At 30.9% G+C, this 17,579-nt stretch overlaps 5 protein-coding genes across 5 annotated transcripts in view; 2 read left to right on the top strand and 3 right to left on the bottom strand.

Annotated features, from left to right (window-relative positions):
- Window positions 1-1,068, top strand: part of insc (spindle orientation adaptor protein inscuteable) — a 32,409-nt gene extending 31,341 nt beyond the window's left edge. Inside the window, exon 10 of the mRNA XM_013316207.1 lies at window positions 348-1,068. Within this exon, the coding sequence (XP_013171661.1) occupies window positions 348-615 (268 nt within the window). The 3' untranslated portion in view covers window positions 616-1,068. The remainder of the gene's footprint in view (window positions 1-347) is intronic.
- A 1,144-nt stretch (window positions 1,069-2,212) lies between these two features.
- On the bottom strand, window positions 2,213-4,169 carry LOC106120648 (MIT domain-containing protein 1-like). Its single transcript, NM_001312595.1, is given in 4 exon segments — window positions 2,213-2,396; window positions 2,801-3,000; window positions 3,510-3,748; window positions 3,853-4,169. Coding segments are annotated over 4 exon segments (726 nt in total). The 5' UTR covers window positions 3,980-4,169; the 3' UTR covers window positions 2,213-2,236.
- Window positions 4,170-4,981: 812 nt separating this feature from the next.
- Window positions 4,982-5,920, bottom strand: LOC106120788 (uncharacterized). Its single transcript, XM_013316218.1, has 2 exons — window positions 5,828-5,920; window positions 4,982-5,744 (listed from the first exon to the last, which is right to left on the bottom strand). The coding sequence occupies exons 1-2, from the start codon at window positions 5,857-5,859 to the stop codon at window positions 5,189-5,191; spliced, it is 588 nt and encodes a 195-aa protein (XP_013171672.1). The 5' UTR covers window positions 5,860-5,920; the 3' UTR covers window positions 4,982-5,188.
- A 308-nt stretch (window positions 5,921-6,228) lies between these two features.
- On the top strand, window positions 6,229-7,103 carry LOC106120789 (small integral membrane protein 20). The gene is made up of 3 exons (XM_013316220.1): window positions 6,229-6,413; window positions 6,497-6,553; window positions 6,975-7,103. Exons 1-3 carry the CDS (start codon window positions 6,299-6,301, stop codon window positions 7,025-7,027), a joined length of 225 nt encoding a protein of 74 aa, XP_013171674.1. The 5' UTR covers window positions 6,229-6,298; the 3' UTR covers window positions 7,028-7,103.
- Window positions 7,104-9,573: 2,470 nt separating this feature from the next.
- LOC106120787 (WD repeat domain phosphoinositide-interacting protein 4) lies at window positions 9,574-17,200 on the bottom strand. Its single transcript, XM_013316217.1, has 8 exons — window positions 17,001-17,200; window positions 15,218-15,292; window positions 13,756-13,933; window positions 11,617-11,800; window positions 11,012-11,223; window positions 10,506-10,663; window positions 10,238-10,323; window positions 9,574-10,132 (listed from the first exon to the last, which is right to left on the bottom strand). Exons 1-8 carry the CDS (start codon window positions 17,053-17,055, stop codon window positions 10,103-10,105), a joined length of 978 nt encoding a protein of 325 aa, XP_013171671.1. The 5' UTR covers window positions 17,056-17,200; the 3' UTR covers window positions 9,574-10,102.
- Between the last annotated feature and the right edge of the window lie 379 nt (window positions 17,201-17,579).

Raw genomic sequence — 17,579 nt, 5'->3', positions numbered from 1 at the left:
TAATTTCAAAATTCCAAAAAAATATTTATGTCATGACATGAAGATTAATCTGCTAATGTGTTTGGATGTATCAATTTAATTAGCAAGAAATTACTACGAGAGCTTAATCAGTCGTCAGTGAAATCAATAAGTGCCAATAGCTTAACGGTTAAAGTCGATCGAGAGTTTGAATTCCGCGATTCGACTATTATCGTAAACCATATCCCAGCACAAGCATAGAACTGAGTTGGAATATTACATGAAATATTAGTTATTTTACAAAAATATGGATTTTTGGAGCTTATTATTTATGATACTTATTTGTTTGTAGAATTCGAATATTTGTGACGTTTTTATTTAATTTCCAGATTGACGGTGATACCAGAAGTGGCCCAACAGATGGTACAATTGGAATGCGTTCCTCATCTTATCCGTTTGGTTAGGATGCAAAGATCGCGTCCGCCTTTAGATACAAATCCAGATCAGACCCTCATACACTGCCTTAAAGCTTTGAGGACAATATACAAACACTATCCCGAAGCTTTTGAAGATAAGAAAGATGTTGAAGAAATGATTCGACCACATTTAATGGAGTCATTAATGCTTTTTTCCGCTAAACAAGAAAGTTATGTTTAACACTTTCAATGCCAACTTCATTAATTCACTCTACATACGTTGTGACATTTAAAGTGTTTGACATAAATCAAGTATAATTACAATACGTGAACAAAAACATGAGAATTGAGTGTGATGACGTCACTGTTGTAGCTTTCTTGTTCATATATAAATAAAGGCGTAATAAGCCGGCAACGCATCTGCGGTTCCTCTGGTATTGCTGATGTCCATGGGCGTCGTTGAACACCTCGGTGTTCCCGCTGCTCGTTTGCCCCCCTTCTAATATATAAAAAATATGATATAGGAATAAAATTCTCAACATAAGTCTTATGTTATTGTTAACGCATTGTAAATTTTTACAGGGTCATGAAATTTGATTTTTCAAGTTAATAGAATAGATATAATTTCGTGAATAAAATCTGATTTTAAAAATTTACTTCCCAAACATAAAATACATATGACAAATGAAATTATTTCATGCATTCCACTTATTGACATTGTACTGACGTAAAACGAAACATCATCTGTCTCTGTCGTTATAAAGACAAAAATAGAGACAACAATATGTTTATGAAACCTATAAAAGTTAAAATTGCTAAGTACTTTTGTAAATAAAGACATTGTATAATTTTATATAACAATATTCATGATATTACTTTTGTAAGATATCAGAGGCCATAAACGAATATTAGCTAGTCCTCATACTTTTTATATTTAAGTTGGATGAAATATGTAATTTCCAATAAATTATGATGATATTCATAGAAATTAAGGTATACTCTACATTGCTACAACAGTAATTATTTTGGTAAACAACTTCGAAAAACGTATTTGGGTTACTATTCAAAAAAAAATTATTTTGTATGGCATGGCAAAGAGTCCTTTGAGCCAAAATAGCAAATAAAGTTTAGGTTATTATTTTATAAACCAATAGACTCAGTATTGCCATGTTATATTTAAATGCTCATTATTATTTTATCTGTAACATTGTGTCAATATTTGTATTCATAAAAACACATACAAGACAAAAGTTAGGTTTTTTCATTTATTATTAAATACAGACTATGATACAGTGTTACTTTTCTTTTATTTTAAAACATTGAAACCACCTCTACTTATAAAAAAATAAGACGTTTAATATTTGTATATAAAATGTGTCTTTATTGTTAATTTTGTATATACAATAAAGTATTATATTCCAAATAAATGAACTTTTATTTCTTGAATTTTTATCTCTGTTGTCTCTTTTCATTTCAAAGAAAATAAGAGAGATGACCTAGTTTTTAAACTATTGTTTTGATAGTGAAAAGTCACACTTATTTATAAACTAGCGGCTACGCGAAATTAAATGAAACTTAATTAGTAGTCTATGTGTTCCTCCGGACTATGTTCTAAATCTATGCCAAATTTCAGCGAGATCCGTAAAGCCGTTCTGGAGATAACTTCAATCAAACATCAATCTATCCAAACATTCGCATTTATAATATTAACAAGTAAGATGAGAAAGTATATAAAGTTTAATTATTAAATAATCCATTTAATTAAGATGTCACAACTTTAATAAAACTGCCGGTCTTATAAAAAAATATTTTATATAATACATTTAACCTTAAAATTATTCTATCACATAAGATTTTTAAAATCAATAAGATTGTTTGACATGTTTCGAATGAACTATATCAACGGTAGTTTCATGACAATGTCTCAGATCCAAATCGTAAACACCTAAACAGAATTTGTTTTCTGGAGGTTTGAAATAATCTAGCCCCCTTCCAATTTTTATTATCCACCCGGAACTCAATCTAAAATAAAAATTTTAATTATTAAGAATAGTTTTCACTTAAAAATAGTCACTTTAAGTATCTTCGTAACTTTCTGAAGCAAACAAAATAAAAATTAATTACGAATTGGCAAATTAAGTTACAATTAGGCATTACAACTAAATGTTGGTCTCTGAGATCAAAAACTCTGCATAAAACATATTAGAGTCCCTAAAAACTTAAGCAAATTAGAGATAGCAATATGTTTTAAACAGAGATTTTGGTCTCTGTAACCCACAGCACCAACCTGCACTGAGCCAGCATGGTTGACTATGGCTTAGTCATCTGTAAGGTTAGGTTCCGAGTTCCTCAATGCGGATACATAGTAAGCTGATGATGAACCCACAGTAACTAGAGAAATATTTATAAAATAGATTCATACTTACATGATTTGTCTGTCGTGCAATGTATCTGAATAATTAACAACAAAATATACTTCATATCTTGTTAAGTCATTTCTCAATTCCGTAAACCATTTTGTCTGAGATCCCTCAGATTTATTATCTTTTGTAGTTACAAGTTCAATTCGCCTTAAATTACTGCAAGACTTTACGAGTAGTTCTGATAGTCTTAAGAAATTTTGACACTGTAACAGAGGTATTCAATAAATCTTACTAATATGATAAATGTGAATATTTGGATGGATCAATGTTTGTTTGAAGGTATCTCCAGAATGGCGGAATGGGTCTAGATGAAATTTGGTATGGATGTATAGCATAGTCTGGAAGAACACATAGGTTAATTATATGCTGGTACTTTAAACCATTTTTATGATTATTTCTTCTATTGTTCACTGACATAACATTGTTTCAAATTAATATATAACTTTTCTTACATAAATAAGACCCCAAATTACGGAGGTTCGACTGTCGTAAATTCTATACTATAGAATCTACAAAAATTAAAAAAAAAAGCACATACACATGACACTTATCATATAAAAACATAAAATGTAATAAATTTATGATGAATCAGAATTAATTTATGTCCCTGTTGTATAAATACATTGTTATCTATTTAAATGAAGACACTTAAGAATAACAAAATGTTTGTCAACATGTATATCAACAATGAAAATGCAGAATGACTACAAACCTGATGAAAACTTCTTATATAAGGATCTTCGACTATAACATAATGAACATCTTCGTCAAGGAATCTACCAAATAGTGTTTTATAACTATGGCCAGTTGAATTATTTTCTATCCGAACTTGTTCATGGAATTGACCACTTTCTTTCTGTTTTAAAACCAACTTTTTAATTGTTTCAGCTCTATTCATATATTCTTCTATTTTTACTTTTAAATATTTCTTAACATCATCATCACATTCACCTGTAATTTAAAAAAAAGGTCTTATTAAGGCAATATAACGTCTTTGTTCAACTTTCTGGTTAACATTTGATAGTAAAAAGTACTTTGTGTTTTCAGAGACTTACCTTTCATCTTGTCCACTAAAATTTGTAAACCTTCTTGATAACATACTAAAGCTTCTGTATAACGTTTTTTTGTATCAAATTCTACGCCTCGCTTGAGGATGTTTATAGCTGTACTATCGATGTTCATTTTAAGTTTTAGCTTGCAAGCATAAACTGCAAATGATCACCTAAATATCTACACAAGCATTATAAACATAAAGAACTACAAATTAACGTGTTTAAACACCAAAATTAAACAAACTGATAAAGCACTTAATACAATAAGTAAACAATTTTGTAATAAATAATTATAATGATTAATGACAAATGATTAAACTTATTGTTTTGATCGCGAAACTTTGTTTGACAGTTAGCTACTTATACAACAATGTCCAGGTTGCCATCGATGATTTCCAATTTACCTGACAAAAAAAAATTAAAAAATAATAAAACATTATTTTGAAGTGTTGGAAAAATTTACAGCCCTACTTTATCACTCTATTACAGCAAATGCAAACTTTAGGTCTGTTTAAAATTACCCGAAATCGAAGAAACTTGCAAAAAAATTTTGTATCTAGTAACAATATAATAGTAAAGGTTTAAAAATCCCCGAGAAAAAGACTCATGTATTAATCAAAGAGTATATAAAATATTAATAAGGTCAAAGTACACAGCTTATATTTGTGTCGGTCTATCACTCACCGCGACCAAGGTCCACCCAAGTCCATCACGACTTGTTGGGGCTACAGTTTTATGAGGTTCTGTCACAATTTTTCTTATTTTTTCTGATTATTTGTTCTGCTACCCAATCCGCTAAACCTTGAACTACCATTACAAATCGCTACTCATACTACATACTATCAGCGTCAAAATCAAGTAGTCATAAAATACGTTAAGGCCGGTCCATTTAGAGGTCAGTGATAAAACCACGTTTCTTGGTTTTGTTTTATTTCGTAGTTTTTATTAGTTTAATAATATTTTTAATCGAGACATTTTTAAAACAATAATAAATATTTTTTTTATCTTTAAAATTTTGTCTTTGTTAAAAATTCTTTTGATTTTACTTTTGTTGTATACAAATAATTGTAAAGTAATAATAATCAACAATTTAATATATAATGTATGTTTATTTTATTTTTTATTTACATTTTCCCGAATTTCGGTCATTTTTTCATGTTACTGGTATACTTTTGCGTCACACACCTTTTGACATTTCGAAAATGATCTTACTTTTAAATGTCAAACTTGTATGAAACACTCTCATGTCTTTAGGTATACGTATGATAAACACAATTAATAATTGAAAAACAATTGAATGATTTAAAAGGCACAAATGGTATTATATTACAAACAATTATTATAAAACAGAACTATCTAATTCATTTTGAATTGCTTCAAATTGTATGAACATTGTATACAGGTCTGAATGAGTTAATTCCATGTCTTGTTCTGTTTTATCATTTGACAGTGATAAATAAGCCTTTGGTATCTTGCATTTCTTTTGAATATCAGAACTTAATTCTGTGTTTAATTTCCATGAAAATGTTTGTTTGTTACCATCTTTATCCATCGAGTTACAAACTAAATCATTCAATGTAGAACTTACTTCCGATGACCATAACTTGACTATAAATTTTGCCTTTTCTGTCTTAAAACCAATATTGATTAGATCTTTATGTAAATTAACGGGCATAAATATAAATTTTAAAAGTCTTTTATGTAAATATATTAATGTCTTGATTGCTATCATTAATGTATCTTCATCAACTTTAAATATTACTTGTAATTTCTTCTTCTCTTCCTCTGTGAAAATTTCAATTTCTTGCAACCTTAATTTCGTTCCAATTCTTTTTAAAAATGGTTCAAATTTTGAATCCTCTAATGAGTTTAGGATCTGGATTCCTTTTTGTACACTGAAATGTTAAAAAAATAAGTTAAATTAAACATTAGGAAGCTGTAACCAATAAGTATCGCCTTTTGTTTTAAATAAACTAACTTCTGTGTCACTTTGAGCCATTTGCAATTCATTTTAAGTAATTATAAGAGATAATAATTAGATTGTTATATTGTTTTGATTTCGTTTGTGTTTGACATTATTTTGAAGTTGCCAAGTTCGCTATTTAATTTTAGCATTTTTATTTTTTTATAACAACACTGACTTTAAGAACAAAGCAGTTTTATACTCTGAAGTTATCAGTGGCGACTCTAAATCTATCGCCAGGGGGATTAAAATCAAACATCTATAAAAACAACGACATAATTATAATCTGTCCTTTCATCTTAACCTATGACATGATAATCACAGACATTTTTGATCCAAATAAGTTATGTCCTAAAGGTGTAGGTTACCAGGTCATAAAATTAAAAATAAAAGACATTTCTGACATGTTTTGATTTTTGACAGCTTTGTTAATGTGAATATAAAATAGTCTAAAAATAATTGATATAATAATTTATATAAGTTATAATGTCTTCTCTTAAAGGTTGGAGATACACAGTCTTCATTGGGGGATTTGTTGGTTTAATAGGACTTGCATTATATCCCATAGCAGTAAGCCCTATGATGGATGCATCAGAATACAGTAGGTACATTTTAAAAACAGTTGCCCATTTAATTAAAAAAATAAAATTTTTATATTTATGAAAGTATTGTAATTCTTTTTAGAAAAGATCCAGAAGGAAACTAGGAAAAATATTAAAATAGAAGAAGTGCAACCAGGAAGTAAGTACAATTATGGCGTTCAACATTCAGTAATCAATAAATGCTAGTGAAAAATAATATCGTTTCAATTACTATCTTTGTACTGGGTTGTAATGCAAAAGTATAAAAGGCTATATACTGTGGTGGTATTACATTACTTATTGAATTCTTGCAAAAACAGTGGTTGTAATCAACTATACCTCTTTCTCAAAGACAGGCATCACATATGCAGTTCCTTTTGTGTTAAAGACGTCCATTGATGAGCACTTTGGTGTTCCCACCAACCATTAGCCCCTTTTTTTATAATTGACCAATTGGTCCAAACAGAATTCTGTTGCCTATACTTATCTTGCTGGTGACAATATTTTGACAGTATATAAAATTTTTTAAGTTTATTAGTTATTCTTTATTTTGATTTGTATTGAAACATTTTTTTTTTCAGATATGAATGTATGGTCAGATCCATTTGGACGAAAGAAAGCGGATAGTGAATAAAGAATATGATTTGTTTATGTACATAACTTTAATTTATAAAATAGTTATTAGTTTCAAATAAATATAATTTATAGAAGCTTTTTATTTGACTAGAATAATTTATATACTGTTCTTTATAGGTTATTAAAAACACATTTTTATATAAAAGATTTTTATTGTGAAAATTGCAAATAAAATATATGGGCACTCCACACCCTAATGCCTATACAAAACAGTGGAGTTCAACCTTGTCACAATTTTCTTTATATAAAAAAATAATCCTAAATTTCGTATTTACATTTAATATGTGCTTTGTAGCCAAAATTTAATATCTCTTATGTATTCAAATGTAAGCAGACATATATTGCTAATTATCTAATGTCAATATAAAAACTATATGTAATTCATATTTACATAATTACACATACATATATCAGATTTGTCTTCATGTATGTAGATAATACGATACTTTTATTGTACATACAGAAATCTTAATTATATTCTCTCGGCTCATCCCACTAAAACTTTAACAAAAAATATATATATACCTTAAAATGTTACAGACATTTAACTCCTTAATTTCTACTGTGAGATTAAATTAAACTAATGGGTTAAAATTTTTAAAAGTGAATAAAAGATATATTAAAAATAGCTTCATGCATTTCTCCGCATTAACTTTTAAGTCTTTTTTATTCGTTCATGTAATATTTTTAAAAATGTTAATAAAGTTTTCATCTCACATATTAATTTAATGATTTACCTTCAACCAATTATATACTAATATTGACCAAATGCATAATGGTACTTTATTGTTGAAACTTATAAACAATTTTTTTAAATGATATATAAACACGGCTAAACACTCACGTATATTAGTCCGGTGGCGGCACCGACTAGTTTCGAGCCCATCGGGGGGCCCTTCTTCACGATGAGTGGTACTGGTATTAGACCGCGGACGAATATATGTGAGTGTTTAGCCGTGTTTATATATCAGTTTAGTATAATGTCTCACGAAAGTTTGAATAAATTTTAGAAATTCCCACAACAATGATTCATAGAAAAAGTAAATTGCACAATATAGCCATATTGCCTATCACAAAATGCTGATATATCTATATGAAACGCATCACATATGTACATTGCGCGTAATATCTATAATTTAGATAAATATAATAATTACTATTTGACTGAACTCCATTCATCTCTTGCATTAACCCGTCAGTATGTAATTCGTCCATTACTCTTATATATTGTAATAACCTATAATTTTATTAGTACTTTTAAAAATATGAAAGATTGTGTCTACAAGTCTCTGAAGTCGACTACACATCTTAAGTTTTAATGAACTGTTGGACAGTTAAAAATGAAGGTATGCAGTTGACTTTATAATTAAAAGAACAAGTACGCAGAATTTAAAAATAACTCACCTTTAATTTACACTTCAAGTATTCATTTTAATAGTTTCCACAAAACAGAAACAATTTGTGAATGTCAATATGTTTAAAATAAAATCTAACCTCAAAATCTAAATGGAAATATTATGTACACAAAAACGACAATCGATAATAAATCACAAAAATCGATATCAAAATGACATTTGATATCGATATTTGTACGCCATAAAAATTTTACGTAATAAAATGCCGCTTACTCGCTCTTTCAAACATATAATTTTAAATTGTTTCTTGCCGACTGCTTTCTTAAAAACTACCAATTTTCACTTCAATATCCTAAACAGCACAAACACTAGCATTATAAGCTCATATAAAAGAATTTTAATCTTAGCTTCGTTTTTTTTTATTTGTTTTAATCTGTGGCAACAGATAATGTAATTTTAGTGCCGTTTTACTGGGTATTTTGTAGAACATTCGAATAGTTTGATATTTATTTTGAACACCGAGATTTTACAATATTGTTCATAGAATGTTATTTAAATCGTACTGTTGCTACATGTTACCATCTCTGTCATTTTTATAATGAAATGTGAGGAAACAATATTTTTATATGTTTTGGCTAAAACTGACAGTTTATATTTAAAAATGGAATTACTAAGATATTTGAGTTTGGTTACTATTTGAGAGAATTTGTTACTGAGTTTTTTGAGTTTAGTTACTAATTGAGATCGTAAAGCGTACGTGGTTCTGATTTTTTTTAATATGGTATATATTATTCAGTATTGCTCGTTATATTATTTTAAATTTCAATTACATTATATACTTTATTATGTAAATAAACTGTCACATGTTACCAAAAAAATCAGCTCTATACATTTTAAATCTAACTAAAATTAATCAATAATAACTATTTTATGAAATAGAATACTAAACCGAAACATTGACAAAACAATTGCAGAATTATCTTTAACTTATCAAACCTTGTATATATCTTGGAATATAAAATGTATTTTAAAATTAACTTAGATTCAGATATTATGTGGTATTTTTATATTAACTACGATTTAAAAGTGTTATAAAGCCATTTCACGTGCAAAAATAATAAGATATTGTGGATTTTGCTACTACTCAAAGGGATTTTCAATTAACACGTTCCGTGTCGCCTTTTTTTTAAAATAAAGAAGCCTGCTAGTCGGCAGTGGACGTGTTAAGTCTACTAATTATGGAAAAGAGATTTTTTTTAGTGGGTTAAGTAAAGATGGTGTATACAATTTATATTTAAAAGAAGAAAATCGATATTACATTGATGTAGGTGTTTAAAAAATGTGGCAACATTTAAATAATTTTTTGAGTGACTATTTTAATTTAATTACATTTTTAGAATAATTAATTTTAAAATCGTTAATAATATTGTGCATTTTTCGTAAACAGACAATAAATACTTTCTTAATTATTTAGAGATTTTCGCATTCGTTTTAAAATTTTATTAAAAATTATTTTTTGACCCTGCACATCTTTAATCCTTATTTATCAATGGCAACATTTTTGCGCAGTAGCAAAATACCACAGATTATATCACACATTTAGCACGATAGTAAAAAAGTTTCATCAAACGAGGCTTTATGTTGACTTGCAAATTTGTCAAATCATAGCTTACGCGATAACATTTCTTAGTCCAAACTTTAAGTAATTTACGTTAATATCAATGCAGGAACTCATCATCGTCGCCAACCTGAAATTTTAAAATATTCTTAAATTAAAAATTTACCTTTATTATAATCAATATATCTCTAGAACTGCTTAATATATCATTAAAAAAATAATAACTTAAACTTACCTGCAAAAAATATTCAAAATCGTTTCGATGGCAGTTACCTTCAGCTGAAAACGTGAACTTATGAAAAGTTCCGTCTTCACATATCACTGAAATAGACAAAAGAATTTATATATTTACTGCAATTTGCTAAGTAACTATTTATAAGATACAAGTAAAGTTTCATGTGCATGTGTTAGGTTATGTGCACATGTTAGGTTATGTGCATATGTTATGTGCACATGTAAGGTTTTGTGTATGTGTTAGGCTATGTGCAGGTGTATATACTGACCGACGGCGGTGCGGTCGTCGCTGAGTGCGCAGAGCGCGCGGTGCGGGGGCGCGGCGGCGCAGCACAGATGTCGAGCGGAGCCGCGCGTCGCCCACACGTGCAGCGTGCCCTTGTCCGACACGCAGCACACCAGCGACGCATCCCCGTTGAAACTTATACTGAAAAACATAAAAACAATTCATTTAACATGATAATTTGCTGTTTTATACGTAAATATAGCTGTCATCTACTACGTCCGCGTGGAATTAATAAAACTTAATCAGTAGCCTATGTGTTATTCCGGGCTATTTTCTATATCTCTGTCAAATTTTAGCGAGATCCTTTCAGTCGTTCCGAAGATACCTTCAAACATCCATCTATCATATGGTCATTGAAGCTATACAGTTTTAGTATAATATGGAAGTCATAATCTATTAGATTACTTTGAAATTATGAGCTTGGATATGGCTGCGCGTATTTCAAACAAATATTTTACGAGATAGATTAAGATGTGTAAAGAGTTTCACCAGTAAACATCCGCGTAATCGGAGCCGCGTCTCAGTTCGTGCAGCATTTGCTTTGTGGTGGTGTCCCAGAGGCGGATGATGGTGCCGCGGCGTGAGGCGGTGGCCAGCCGGCAGCCGCTCGCCGCCACGCTCAGGCAGGCCACCTCTGACTGGTGGCAGCTCACTACTGCTGGCGAGCTTGACTGCGCGCCCTTCACTGCGCGAGACACGTCCTACAATACAACATGACGTAAAGTTTTTATAGGAGAAAAATTCGCACTTAGTTCATCTAATTGTAAGGTATCAAATTAGTTATGGTCTTTGACAAGAGAAGGATACAGGATGGGAACTTCTGTCTATCTCCCTCTCTTTTTCTCTCTACGTTACCGTGTTAGACTAAACGTGCTTTTTAAACATATATAAAACATATGTTAGGTGACCGTTTTGTAGATATATAACAAGGCAATCGTGAATTTGTCTGTATTTTCTGTGCACAGAGAATAATTCCATACTTTTCGATCAATACATCTACGTCTTTACTTAATATCCGCATTAGATAGCTACACATAAATATGCTTCGAGATTGCAAAAATGACTTTATAACTTTAAAATATATATAATATTACTAGTAGTTGAAGTGAGCCTTTGCGGTGCGCGGGCGCGGCGAGTATCTGCAGCGCGTTGGGATCGCTGGCCAGCGCGCAGAGCGGGCGAGCTGCGGGCGCGGCGGGCGGCGTGCGCAGTAGAGCCACGCGCTGCAGGCTCGGCAACGACAACACTTGCACGCTACACGACAGAACTACTGCCACTCTAAAAATAATTCAATTTGTATGTAAATCTTCCCTCATCATAGTCTCTTCAGCTTTATTCTATTCACGTAAGGTCTGCGGCACTAGGTTTAAAAAACTTTTATTTTTTGGCATTTTACGGCCGGCCGCCGCCTTGTTGTTAACACAATTTGGAAGATAAATTAAAACACTACGCTAAGGAAACTTACGGTTGAGTTGAGGAAGTTTTTTACCGCGTCTTATTTTGGATTTAGACTACAAATGATTTTAAAATTAGGATTGAAATCACGTAGTACCTACCTATATTAAAGGAATCAATGCGATCGGATTGTTAACTAGTTTACAGATAGATTACTTTTTTCAGGTGAGAATTTAGTTTTAGTAATAAAAATTAAAATCCATTCATTAGTTTTTAAGTCAATAAATATATTAAATAGTAATAAACATTACAAACAGATGTGCAATATAGAGTTTGTTATATAATTTCACATCTCCCAAGGTTTTAATACAAGGATGTCTTATCAATATTAGTAACGCGATAGAAATAACGCGCATATTATTTACCCTACGTTATACGTTACCGACTTATCGCTATTTGAATAGATATACGCAATTTAATAATTTAAAACTAGATATCTACTTCTTATTTGAATAGAATATAAAAGAAAGAATTGTCGTTGGTCTCTGAGACCAAAAACCCCGTAAAAACATATTGTTATCTCTGTTTTATCAAAGATAATGACAGGGATGACGATATGTTTTCTACAAGAATTTTAGTGTTAGAAACTATTAATATGATAATCAAATTCGCAGTGATTTTATTTAATGAAAAATAAACCTTGGAAAGCAAACTTGTATTACGTATTCGATTTATTTTTATTTATTCACTAAAATAGGGTAAAGTAAAATGTGCTTTAATTCGTTAGTAATAAAATTAGTTTTTGTATAATTTGATATAAATTTGTAGACGTAGGTTAGTTAAAAACACCGAATGACTTTTAATGAGTTTGTAAAGTAAATGTGTGATTTAAATTACAAATCCTTTTGAATAAATCGTTTAATATGTATTAAAGTAATTAAATCTAACAATTTTATTTTCAAGCCCGCTGACCGTTTTAAAAAATGTTTGAATTTCAGTACAATTTTTTTTTATATTAATTGTCTGCACTTTTTAGAGTATTTTCCATTAAGGTAAATGAAAAAAGTCCACCACAGAAACCAAACCACAGAACAACAATCGTCCCAATGTGTCTTCGCATCCTTATAGAAGCTAAAACAACGGCTTTGTATCCAAAAAATAGAATTCACCTCTATGGTCGGTGCGACGCATAGAATCGGTACAATCTTCTATAAATGGACTGGCTACAAGATGAAATATTTTGTGCCATGTTGATTATCGCCCTTTGGGCGTTGATGATAGCATAGCATAGCGGTAGTGTGGATTCGAAGTAATAATATAGATAGAATTAATTGTCAAGTAACATCAAAAGGCGCGTTTAAATCGGAACGAATGAAAGGCTGTAATTTAAAAGCAATCGCGTATTCAATAATAAAGATGCTCGGTGATTAACAATTTGATAAAGTACAAAAATGGCTGCAATACATCAAATTGTCTTTGTCTTGATGATAATACAACAGTTAAATCTAAATGCAACGTGCATTCAAAATCGATATAAGCAAATTCATGAAACAATAGCTTCCTTTTGTAATTCCGTGTCAGTCGGTTAAGGTCATAACAATCTTATCGAATTGTAGCGACGTTTACTTTGTCCATATCTGCCTTATATATTATATAGTATATTTAAATTAAGACCTATCTTTACTATAAACCGTTCCGAAGTACATAATGGGACAGTGAGTTAGGCGGGATTTAAACCCTCGACCATGTGACCGTACCTTTAACGATTAGGCTACTAACTCTTAGATTGTACTCGTAGTTACACAAGTCTGGAATATCATTTTTTGATGTTTACTTACTTGTCTTTTCTCGCCCTAAGCGCTCGTATGGGAGATTTGAAGGTGACTTCTGCGCTAAACGCGCGGCGCTGGTCGTCAAGCAGCAACAGGCAGCAGGGCCGGCGCGCGCGCACCACTAGCAGCCAGTTCGTGCGGAACACCATCTCGCAGAGTGACACCTCGCCGAGCTCCTCTTTGCCTGATACAAATATCTATAATAGAGCATCGGTGGCGCAGTGGTTGAGCACCTAACTTGTAATATATAGCTCCGACTTCGAAACCTTTTGTTTGGATTTTAGACTCAAATTTACCTTCAACGCTATAACGGTGAGACATCTTTATGAACCTGAATATATCGGAGAAGATTTTTAAAGATGTAAACGTACTGGGCCAATGTTGTTGACCACTTAGTCATCCAAACATAGGGTCATTGGATTTTAAATTCGAGTGTAGATTAGATCGTTATATTGCAAGTTGCATAATTGATATATAAAAAGTTAATTAAAACTTCTAAAGTTGCGGCGAACAGAAAGTTAAGTTACGATTAAGTATTTCAACTTAGTATTAAGTGTTAAAGAGAGCGGCGAGACATAGCGGGCATTCACCTGAGCGCTTGTAAACAAAGGTCGATCCCCTATGTCACGTATGAAATTGTTTTTTTTTCAAGCAATACAAGACATATGCATTAGCATGCTCTAATAAACTTTATTTTTAAAACTTTTTACCAATAACCGTATCTCTGTACCGTAACGGGGTAAAAGCAATAAGTATTTTATCGAACGAGAAAAGGGACGTTCACCTTACATATACGATACAATCCAAAATATTATACAACACTAAATTATATAAAAAAATCATGTAAATACTTTCATATCTTACTTGTTGCAACTTTATTTTAATCCTGCTCGGCTCCTAACAGTCATAGCGTGATTATATTCCCTATAACCTTGCTAAATAATTGAACTATGAAACGCAAAAAGTCTCAATCAAATACAATTGGTAGTTCTTCAGATTAGTGCTTTCAAACACAGTATATCATACAGGGTGCTACATATTTTATACAAATGTCGATGACGTTACGAAAATGTTCTAACCAATATTAAAAAAAAAAATTCTTTATTGAGCAAAAAAACATTTTCACAAAAATTTTGTGGGCTCTGTCTCCTGAACTAGTAAATACTGTGTTTCAGGAGACAGCACCTTCTCTTATCTATTGCCTAAAGTTTATACAGATTCTTAACATATATGTAATTAAATATAGATTTAGATTATATACTAGATAATATACTATGGCCTAGTCACCCGTAACTTAGGGTAGGCTCCGAGCCCCTCAGTGAGGACGTGTAGTGAGCTGATGATGAATATACTAGACCCTCAGATATTTGACTACAGTTCTAAAGCTTGTCGTAGCATACTATAACTGTTATAATTACACTGTATAAGTAATCATGAGTAGGAAGCAAAAAAAAATTACTATACTTACTGTAATGTGCCTTCTCAACAAGTGGGTCCACATTGTAAACGCGTAGGCCGGATGTTAGGCAGCAAGTGAAGCAGCCTGTATAAGACAAACGTCAAACAAATTAGATAAATATGTAAAAGATAATAAGGTTGACCACCTAAGCACTATTCCTACCAATTATATTGGGACACAAATCACAACTGCCTTGAGAAATGTCATGGAGCCAATCGCCTCTGGAATGGAGGCGATTGGTTGATGCATATAAAGGCATATCCAGACTTTCAGTGTTGAAGTAAATAAAGAAAAATGTATTAGAAAAGAAGATAAATACAATGCAATCAATGACATCTTATCTTATATATAAAATTCTCGTGTCACAATTTTCGTTCCCATACACCTTCGAAACGGCTTGACCGATTCTCATGAAATTTTGTGAGCATATTGAGTAGGTCTGTGAATCGGCCAACATCTATTTTTAATCCCGCTCGGACTGAGTCGCGGGCGACAGCTAGTTAATATTATAAATGCAAATGTTTAGACGGATGGATGGATATTTGTTTGAAGGTAGCGCCAGAACAACTGAACAGATCTCAAAGAAATCTGGCATACATATAGAACATATTCTGGAAGAACGCATAGGCTACTAAAAATTTTTTTATTCCACACTGACGGAGTTTTGGTCGACAGCTATTATAGAATAAGTGTAAGATATTGTTTATGTATCAAGAAATCAAGAGCACAGAAAAGGGAATGTTGAATGTCGGAAAAGACCATCTTTTTTTAATTACAATGATAAAAATATGTGAAACTAAATGTATCATATAATTAAAGATAAATCTGGTGAATCTATGTAACCGTGAGTTTGCATTACCAAACTGATTTAAACAAAAACATATACTTATCTCTCTTATTCTATTTGTAAAAAACAGAGAAAGCAATGCTTTTGTACAAGTGTTTTGGTGGAAAGTTACCTTAACAATTGATTAATCTTAGATTATTAACTTTTAGTGAATATTAAGATAAAGGTAATTAATTTTTGATTTAATGATTACTTTGTCTTAAAATTGAATTCATATTCATTATGACAATGTGTATTATTTTTTTAATAAACTTGACAATCATTAATGTTATAATTCCTATAAAACTATAAACTTTTAATAGAATTAAAAATAGTAGTTAGTACCTAGGGTCATATAAACATGGTGATACACTGAAAAATGTAAAAACATTGTTAGTAATTATGAAATTTAGAAGTTTGTCTGTCTTTAAACATATAACTTTGAGGAAGAATATTAGTATTTAGAATTTTAGTTCAAAATAAAATTAAAATATATTTTGATAAACATTCACTTTTAACTAATATAGAAAATTACTTTCACAATTTAATTGAAATAGCATTAAAATTAATTAAATTTCTTATGGTCAGTAATATATATTTCTTTGTAAATTTAATATAAACTGCATAATGGCGCTGTAATTTTATTGCGTATTTAATAAACAATAACAATAGCGTTAAATATCCAAGAGAGAAAGCATGCAAACAATAGCAAGCTAGATGGCAGAGTGAACGAAAACATTGCGTGGGTGTGCAGTGCACCTAAATATATAAACAACACGTGGAGTCGTGACGATCGAAAAGCGTGGCGGGTTGAAATTTAAACGCCAAAGAATTCTACACGCATCCTTCACTTACTTTGATATCCATCGATACAGACGCTTAGGTCATCAAAATCATGAATAATATACAACACTAACAACACGAGAACAAAGAACGCGGGTTGTCGAACTAGGAAGTAACTCAAACCTTGGTCCTGGCTAAACCCCAGGCTCGTGATACCGCTGCTTCTCCGACGCGCCATGTCTCTTCCAACGTGAATTTATCATAAACATTTAGTTGTTTTTTTATCAATTGTCTCAGTGGACATTTTCACACCGATAATTTAAATACGCACATTTGTTGTGTTACATGTTCCCAGTGTGTGATACACAGCTGATTTGATGACTGATTTGATGACAGCAAAACATGCCAGTGTTGCCATTACAATCATACGTTCATAAACTTTTTAATTCCTCGTGCAGTTTTTAAACGTAAAATAAATATAAAAATATTTTCTTTGATTTAAATAGATACAGTGATAGAATTATTGAATAATTTAAGATAGTAATTTTCTACAACTTATAAAATGATTACCTTACAATGGGACCTTACCTTAGAAATTGAAGAATGTAATAAATTACAGAATTAATTGTAGAAATATCTCATATTTATAAGCGGTTTATGCACTTTGTAAAAATCGCTTACACAAGTTTTTTTTTTATTTTTATTAAAAAAAAACGTAACAAGGTATTTTTCGTACAGGTAATATAACAATATTACGCAAGT

This window comes from Papilio xuthus, unplaced genomic scaffold, assembly GCF_000836235.2.
Source record: "Papilio xuthus unplaced genomic scaffold, Pxut_1.1 DF826949.1, whole genome shotgun sequence".
Classification (NCBI taxonomy): domain Eukaryota; kingdom Metazoa; phylum Arthropoda; class Insecta; order Lepidoptera; family Papilionidae; genus Papilio; species Papilio xuthus.
Note: the sequence above shows the minus strand (reverse complement) of the source record. Positions and strands in the feature narration are given on the sequence as shown.

Bases quoted from the DNA above. Each gene is read 5' to 3' on its own strand.
- LOC106120788 (XM_013316218.1), bottom strand. From the start codon at position 5,859: ATGAATTGCAAATGGCTCAAAGTGACACAGAA. The intron at 5,745-5,827 runs GTTAGTTTATTT...TTAACATTTCAG, and splicing joins TGGCTCAAAGTGACACAGAA to TGTACAAAAAGGAATCCAGA.
- LOC106120789 (XM_013316220.1), top strand. From the start codon at position 6,299: ATGTCTTCTCTTAAAGGTTGGAGATACACAGTCTTCATTGGGGGATTT. The intron at 6,414-6,496 runs GTAGGTACATTT...AATTCTTTTTAG, and splicing joins GATGGATGCATCAGAATACA to AAAAGATCCAGAAGGAAACT. The intron at 6,554-6,974 runs GTAAGTACAATT...TTTTTTTTTCAG, and splicing joins AGAAGAAGTGCAACCAGGAA to ATATGAATGTATGGTCAGAT.
- LOC106120787 (XM_013316217.1), bottom strand. From the start codon at position 17,055: ATGGCGCGTCGGAGAAGCAGCGGTATCACGAGCCTGGGGTTTAGCCAG. The intron at 15,293-17,000 runs GTTTGAGTTACT...TGTCTTATACAG, and splicing joins GGGGTTTAGCCAGGACCAAG to GCTGCTTCACTTGCTGCCTA. The intron at 10,664-11,011 runs GTGAAACTCTTT...TATGTTTTTCAG, and splicing joins GATTACGCGGATGTTTACTG to TATAAGTTTCAACGGGGATG.